At 63.2% G+C, this 7,308-nt stretch overlaps 2 protein-coding genes across 3 annotated transcripts in view; one reads left to right on the forward strand and one right to left on the reverse strand.

Moving 5' to 3' along the window:
• The first annotated feature begins 510 nt into the window (after positions 1–510).
• Positions 511–3,996, forward strand: BIRC7 (baculoviral IAP repeat containing 7). 2 transcript variants are annotated; one of them, XM_023183255.1, is made up of 6 exons: positions 511–859; positions 2,316–2,415; positions 2,803–2,884; positions 2,977–3,022; positions 3,553–3,624; positions 3,749–3,996. In XM_023183255.1, exons 1-6 carry the CDS (start codon positions 511–513, stop codon positions 3,994–3,996), a joined length of 897 nt encoding a protein of 298 aa, XP_023039023.1. The 2 variants fall into 2 exon arrangements, with proteins under 2 accessions (XP_023039023.1, XP_023039024.1); XM_023183256.1 differs by having other exon boundaries at positions 3,803–3,996.
• Positions 3,997–5,171: 1,175 nt separating this feature from the next.
• The window catches only part of NKAIN4 (sodium/potassium transporting ATPase interacting 4), a 19,406-nt gene continuing 17,269 nt past the window's right edge, over positions 5,172–7,308 (reverse strand). Inside the window, exons 6-7 of the mRNA XM_023183257.3 lie at positions 6,940–7,024; positions 5,172–5,923 (exon numbers count right to left, since the gene is read on the reverse strand). Coding sequence (XP_023039025.1) covers positions 5,914–5,923; positions 6,940–7,024 — 95 coding nt within the window. The 3' untranslated portion in view covers positions 5,172–5,913. The remainder of the gene's footprint in view (positions 5,924–6,939; positions 7,025–7,308) is intronic.

Below are 7,308 nucleotides of genomic sequence, written 5' to 3' on the forward strand. Positions count from 1 at the left end.
CACCCCTGCAAGGTGGGGGTCACGGCCCCTGCCTGGACGGGCTCTACAGCCCATCTGTCCTTACTTGAGCCTTCTCTGCTTCCAGAGGCTGCCCTGGGCGCCTGACCCTGGAACCTTCATCTCCAGCTCCCCAACCCCTCCCCCACAGCCCTGGGACCGGCGCCAGCCTGGGGAGGGGTCTCCATGCTCAGTTCCTTCCCGTCTTGTTCAGAGAGACACTGCCTGCCCACGTGCCATCAGCAGGATCCACAACCCTGCCAGGGGCCCCATGACACGCCCCCGCTGCACAAAGCATGTGACCCCAGAGGCCACCCTGGCCCCTTCCAGAAAGGGGTGGACCCTGGGATACTCCCCTCCCAGGGTGTCTGGTGGCCGGCCTATGCCTATCCCTGCTGTCCCCGGGGTGAGCCCGGGGGTCAGGAGCTCCCGAAGGGCCAGCTGGGCATATTCTGGGACTGGCCATCAGCCCCCATTTCTGCTGCAAACCTGGTCAGAGTCGGTGTTCCCTCCATGGGGCCTGAAGACAGTGCCAAGTGCCTGCGCCATGGACCAGAGCTGAGCCTCTGGGTAGCCGGTGACGGTCCCGCGCAGGAACGCTGTGGACCCCGCTCTCTGGGCAGCCCTGCCCTAGGCCTGGACACTTGCAGAGCCTGGGACCATGTGGATGGGCAGATCCTGGGCCAGCTGCGGCCCCTGGCAGAGGACGAAGAGGAGGAGGGCGCCCGGGCCACGTCGCCCAGGGGGCCTGCCTTCCCCGGCATGGGCTCTGAAGAGCTGCGTCTGGCCTCCTTCTATGACTGGCCGCTGACGGCTGGGGTGCCGCCCGAGCTGCTGGCCGCTGCTGGCTTCTTCCACACAGGTCAGTCCCGGGTAGGGGGGCCTTCCTGCCGTGGGCCTGGGCACGATTCTGGACCCTTCCAGCCCAGGGCTCTGGCTCCTCCGTAGCATCCATCCCCCTAACAGGAAGGGTCTGGCCGGATGACGGAGCAGTGGTCCTGCAAGCCCTTCAGTGCCCATGTGCTCCTGCCTGACACCCTCCCCCGGAGTCTCTGCTGGCCAAGTGTGTCAGACTGTGGGACATGAGGAAGGGCTGCCTCTGGCCACGGTCTGGGGGTCTCAGCTGTGGAGGCCGCCAGCTTGGTGCACAAGTACCTTTTAGTGATAGAAGTGGGTAGGGCTGACATTGCCTGGGGCCCTTACCGTCCCAGCTGCTGGTCTGCACGGGGCGAGGAGATGTTTAAGGAACAGGATCAGGGTGACCAAGGCAGGTGTGGTCGGCCAGAAGGTCCTGGCAGCTCAGCCTGTGGGGAATTTCTCCAGGCCCCAACCTGCAGCCACTGTCTGGTCTTCCCTGACTAAATCAAGTCCCCAGAGTAACTATCCTCGTCTTGGCCTGGGCCTGCTCCTCGGCCTTACAGCTGGGGACCTTGTGGTCAGACCTGAGTTCGGGTCCCAGCTCTGCCACTTCCTGGCTGAAGGACAGGGCAGCAGGGCCCACTGAGGGCTTTACGAGTACTGGCACAGCCAAGGTCATTGTCGGCAGTGGGCTCTGGGGGGGCACCATCCTGGTAAGGCTGGACCAACTTAAGACAGCTGGTCGGGGGGGACAGTGGCTGGGACAGTCAGGAATCGTGGTGTGAAGGCGCAGGCCCAGCCCACCCAACTCCCTGGAGGTCCAAGGCTCAGCAGGCGAAGGTCAGGCAGGAGGCATGGCAGGTGTAGAGCCCGGGTCTTTGGGGCTGGTCGAGGTCCAGTGTCTGATGCAGCCCAAACCTGTGGTGTCAGTGGCAGGTGACATATCGCATGCCTGCCGATGAGGGGACGGGGCCGCCAGGAGGTAGAGCGAGGAGGGGTCCCCCACCCTCAAAGGGAGGCATGAGTTCCTAAAACCAAGCCTGGCCCCAGACGGGTCTTCTAGGGCAGCCTCCCTTCTTCCTCTCCCTGGGACTCATCTTGGGGAAGCAGAGACCTGGGGAGGGGCCCTTTTGGCTTCTGAAGCCTCAGGGCTATAGATGTGCCAGGCCCTGGGGGGCCCCCACTGCTCACTCTGTGAACAATGCAAATGTCAGCTCAGTCCTTTCCTGAACATTCTCACCCATCCTGGCTGGCACTCCAGACACCTCTGTCCCCTTTTCACCTTTGATGCTAGTGAGGTGCAAGTGTCCTCCCCCACCCAGCCCCCTGCCCACTCCCTCCTCCCTGTTGCCACCTGGGAGCTCCTCTCCAGTTGAAGCTCTCACAGCCTTGGAAGGACGCACCAGGGGCCAGGGGGCTGGGTGGGGCCTGGCTGGGGCCAGCATCTCTCTGCACCCCAGGCCAGCAGGACAAGGTGAGGTGCTTCTTCTGCTATGGGGGCCTGCAGAGCTGGAAGCGTGGGGACGACCCCTGGACGGAGCATGCCAAGTGGTTCCCCAGGTACCAGCTGTCCCCGTGGGGCCCCGGGTCTGATCACAGGTCAGGGGTGGGCCCCAAAGGGCTCTGTCGACCCAACACCAGGCCTGCTTTGCCTCCCTGGCCCACCAGGGCACTGGGGAGGCCCCCCTGTGGATGGTGCTTCTGGCCGGCAGGCACCCACTTTTCCTGTGAGGGCCCCTTTTCGGAAGGGCTGCTGGGGGCAGAAATGCCTCTCCTATGGGACTACCCTGAAGCCCCACGGAGGTGTCTCCAAAGCAGCCCTCCTTGCCCATGCCCACGGGCACTGCAGGGCGGCGGGAGGAGGGGGCCCAACCCCACCCCCTGGGGATCCAAGGGCTTGAACAGTGGGGGCCTGAACCCGAACCTACATCTGTGGGGCATCTGCAGCTGTCAGTTCCTGCTCCGGTCAAAAGGAAGAGACTTTGTCCACAGTGTGCAGGAGACTCATTCCCAGCTGCTGGGCTCCTGGGTGAGCACCACCTCCCCTCGGGGCTCCGGGCGGCAGTGGGGTCCTGCCCCTCCTATTTCCCCAAGGCACCGACGGTCTCTGGCTCCTTCCAGGACCCGTGGGAAGAACCGGAAGATGCAGCCCCTGTGGCCCCCTCCGGTGAGAGCCAACACCCTACTGACTCCTTGGGCACCTGCAGCCTGTGCTTGGCAAAGCCACTGGGTGTCCCCACCCTGCCGGAGAGCAGGGAGAGTGACGGGCATATGACTGGGTGTGAGGCCGCTGCCTGGGTTGGCTTCATGGGGGCTGTGCCGTGTGAGGTGGGGCGGGGCGGCAGAAGCCTCCGCCAGTGCCAGATCCCCATTCTGCTTCTCTCCCAGCTCACCCCCTGGGCACAGCCCATGGTCCCAAGCCGCACCACCCCCAACAGTGCCCAGCACACAGTGTCTGCAGCCACTGCCAGATGGGCTGGATGTGCAGAGGGCCTTGGACAAGGGGCAGGCTCCCCTCCAGGAAGCCTTTGGATCCTGTTATGCTGTGGGAGGGGTGGGAAGAAATGTCAGGAGCAGGGGTACCCTGCAGTCCCTCCACTCCTGGCCAGAACTGGGCCCCACAGGCTGCGGACCTGTCTCTGGGTTGGCCCAGCTTCTTTGGGAGCTAGGCCTCAAGTCCATCCTAACTGTCCACAGTCCCTGCCCCTGGGGACCCTGAGCTGCCCACGCCGAGAAGAGAGGTCCAGTCTGAAAGCGCCCAGGAGCCAGGTGCAGGCCCGGGACCCCTGGGGTGGGGGCCGGGACAGGGGAGGGCTGGGTAACGTCCATCTTCCAGAGGCCGCAGAGGGTGGGGGCCAGGGTGTGGGGACACTTTGCAGGCCTGTCCTCCTAGGAGGAGCCAGTCCAGCCCAGGTCCAGAGCGGGTGGTGGGTTCTTGAGTCCCCAGGAGCCAGGGACGTGGAGGAGCAGCTGCGACGGCTGCAGGAGGAGAGGACTTGCAAGGTGTGCCTGGACCGTGCCGTGTCCATCGTCTTTGTGCCATGCGGCCATCTGATCTGTGCTGAGTGTGCCCCCAGCCTGCAGCTGTGCCCCATCTGCAGAGCCCCCGTCCGCAGCCGTGTGCGCACCTTCCTGTCCTAGGCCAGGTGAGCGTCCCAGCACCACGCACAGCCAGCCCTCCTGCAGAGATGGCCCTGAGCCGGCCGTGCCCAGCCCTCCTGAACCCACGGCAGGCCCTTCCTGGGTGGCAGTGTCAGCCTGTCCTTACCCCGCTCACCAGGCCCCACTGATAGCACCCATCAGTCTTACTACCTGCCTTGACGCTTAGGTTGGGGCCTGGTCCTTCTCAGCACCATGCCCTGGCAGCCACCACAGCTCTGCCCACCTGCATTAACTGACGCCTGCTGGCTCCTCTTGGCCTTGATTTTCCTCAGTGGTCAAGGAAAGCCGGCTTTGGAGGCATTTGGGGAAACAGAGTGAGCCGGTTTGGGCTTATACAAGCGAGACACCAGCCTGGCCTCAAACCCGGGCCAAGGCATGGTGGGAACGCCTACAAGGGAAGGATGTGTGTGAACCTGTTCTTAAGAAAAGTGGGTGGGGTGCCCCATGCCGGCCAAGGGACAGGTGCTGTGACTGCCTCGGGGCTCTCCAGGGCCTCTAGTTACCCCCGGGATGTGTCTGAAGATCTTCTGTCGGGACGAAGTGGTCAGGCGGGGAAATCTGCGATCTGAGGCCCCTGGCTCAGTGGCCCGTTGGTAACCACTGACTCAGCCACCCCTCTTCTCCCTCTAGGAACCGTGGTCGGCCAGGTGGGCTGCAGAGTGGGCTCCCTGCCCGTCTGCCTGTCCTGGACTGTGTTCTGGGCCTGCTGAGGATGGCAGAGCTGGTGTCCACCAGCACCCACGAACCCCGACTCCCTGACCACCGTCCAGGGTGGCGAAGGAAGCCCCTGCTTGGCACGGGGGATGCCTTTCCTGTACCTGTTTGGATGCTTCTGAGTAGAAATAAAGTGGGTTTTCCCTGGATGTGCCCAGCAGCTGTTCCAGACCACGAGCTGCCTCCCCACCGGCCCAATCTGACACAGGTCACCACCTCTCCAGGCCGGCAGGGCAGCACCTGCCCAGGTCCAGCCGGCTCCAGGCTGCTCCCCAAACTTCCCGCACTCCCGCAGACACCCGCTTCCGGGGCCCTCGCCTCCTTCCCCTCGCGCTTGTCCTCCAGCATTTTAAGGACTGTTGGAACAGGCAGGCCTCAGGCCCCACCTGAGATTGCACCCAACTGTCCCCCAAACTCGGCATCTTCTGGAGGGTGGGCGAGGGCCATGTTCCTGTTTATTTACCAACTTGATGATACCTGGGGGAGCCTTTGGGACTGTTTGCCCAAGACCCCTCTTTACAAGGGTACCGCCCCCTTGTCACCACCACATGCCCTGCGGTCTGCCTTGGGGCCTGGCTCTGCCAGTTCTTGGTCAAGCCCAGCCCACACCCCAGGACTCCATCAGCCTCAGCTCCTGGCGGCGGTGGGGGTTCTTCTGGCATAAGTTTGGGGTTGGGCACCCTCCATGTTCAACGGGGGCCCTCGTCGCTTGCCGGGTCTCGGGGCTCACAGTCTCAGGGCTCACATTGACTTCCTGGGGGGCTGTGCCATTCCCACCTCGCTGCGCCCCAGCAGCGGTGCTTGCAGCCCGAAGGTCCAGCGGCCCCAGCTGGGCACCTGAGAGAGGGGCTCCTCCATGAGACGACGGCCTGGGGGCAGAGCTGTGTCCCCCACGTTGCCGGAGGCGGTGGGCATGTGGGGCTCTGCCTCTTCTTTTGTATGTTTTCTTTCTTTCTTTCTTTCTTTTTCAAGAGAAAGGAAATTACAAACTCTCTTGAAGTTGCAGCCGGCTGTGGCTGCCGCCCTGGCTGGTGTCCAGCACTTAGAACCCAGGGCAGGTGCTGCCGGCCACCTGGAGGGTGCTGAGTGGGGGTGTGTCACAAGGCCTGGGGGCTCCTGTCATTGTCGCTGGTTGGTTGCTGAGGCTGGAGGCCGCAGGAGCAGGATCAGCGATTTCCTCACTTACGCAGGCCTGTGGGGACAAAGTCAGAGAGCACCTGGGGGAGCAGGGCTGGGGCGGCCACTGGGGGCTGCCACCCCCTCCCCTTGGAGAACCTGGAATGGAACAAGTCCAACCAGTGGATGGCTTCAGGCCTTTGGCAGAAAGGAGGTAGGTGGGGCTGAGGCTCTGGAAAGCCCCCACTGCCTCTCCCTGTGCCGGGCAGGTCAGCGTCTTGTGCCTGTTTGCTGACATCTCAGTGGGATCTGGGCTGTGGGGCTGGGAGTGGAGTGGGGGCTTGCCCGGGGTGTGCCTGGGTCCCTGGCTCAGGGCCTGCGTGTGACCCCACCCCTGCCCGGGTCTTTATTCCCCCGTTCTCTGACATGGGAGCTGGGCTCCTGCTACCTTGGACAGCCCCTGCCATGACAGCCCTCATTTTTAGGAGAGAAGGGCCAGGGGCTACCCAGGGGCGTGCCATCAGGTGTCTCTGGGAACCTGGGCAGCCCAGGGGCAGTGCAGCCACCTATTCTGAGCCCCAAACTAGGATTGTGTACAGGGTGAGCTGTGTGGCAAAAGCTATTTCGAAGGAGGCCAGCTGGGAGCCCCGGCACCCCACCCCAAGGTCTGGTGTTTGCACAACTGTGGACACTGCCTTTCAAGAAACAAGTCTGGTTCTGCCAGATAGGAAACCAGGGCCCCAGCTGCCTGCCACAGAGAGACCCCTCCAGCAGCCCCATGCCGCCCGCTGGGAAGTGGCTCTTCAGGACACCCTTGCGGCCCCTGACTCAGAGCTGACTCCTGGACCCAACCCCCTCCCACAGGCTCAGTCTCTGCTGGGCTCTGAGCTTCTGGGCTGGGACTGGGTCCTAGGTCTCTGCAGCCCCAGGACCACCCCAGAGCCTGGCATGAAGCAGATGTTAGAAAAGTGAGAGGGATGGATGGACAGATGGATGGCAGAATGGACAGGCAGGCCAGGGAAGGCAGCCTCTTGCTGTGAGCGCCAGCTTGGCCAGGCTGGCTGCAGAGCAGGTTCTGCCGGCCATACTTACAAGCACGCCTGCTTGGACAAGAGGCTGGATGGCTTTTCATTGACATGGTAGAGAGGAAATGGATCAAATCCACCAATGAAATCAACTGAAAGAAATCAAGACCCAAATAAAACAAAACCCACACAATGGAAGATGGCAGAGTGGAAAACAGGCCCAATCACAGAATGAAGCCCAAGGGGTCCTTGGGCCACAGACACACCCCAAGTCCTGACGCGACAGCAGAGGGTACACGGCCGGGGGACGGGGGGCATAGGACAGCTCAGGTCCTCCAGCCTGTGTGGGGACGGCAGAGATAGGACAACCCACGTCCTCCAGCCTGTGCAGGGATGGCTTGGGGGGACAGCAGAGGCAGGACAACCCGGGTCCTCC

This window comes from Piliocolobus tephrosceles, chromosome 20 (genome assembly GCF_002776525.5).
Source record: "Piliocolobus tephrosceles isolate RC106 chromosome 20, ASM277652v3, whole genome shotgun sequence".
NCBI classification, from domain to species: Eukaryota; Metazoa; Chordata; class Mammalia; order Primates; family Cercopithecidae; genus Piliocolobus; species Piliocolobus tephrosceles.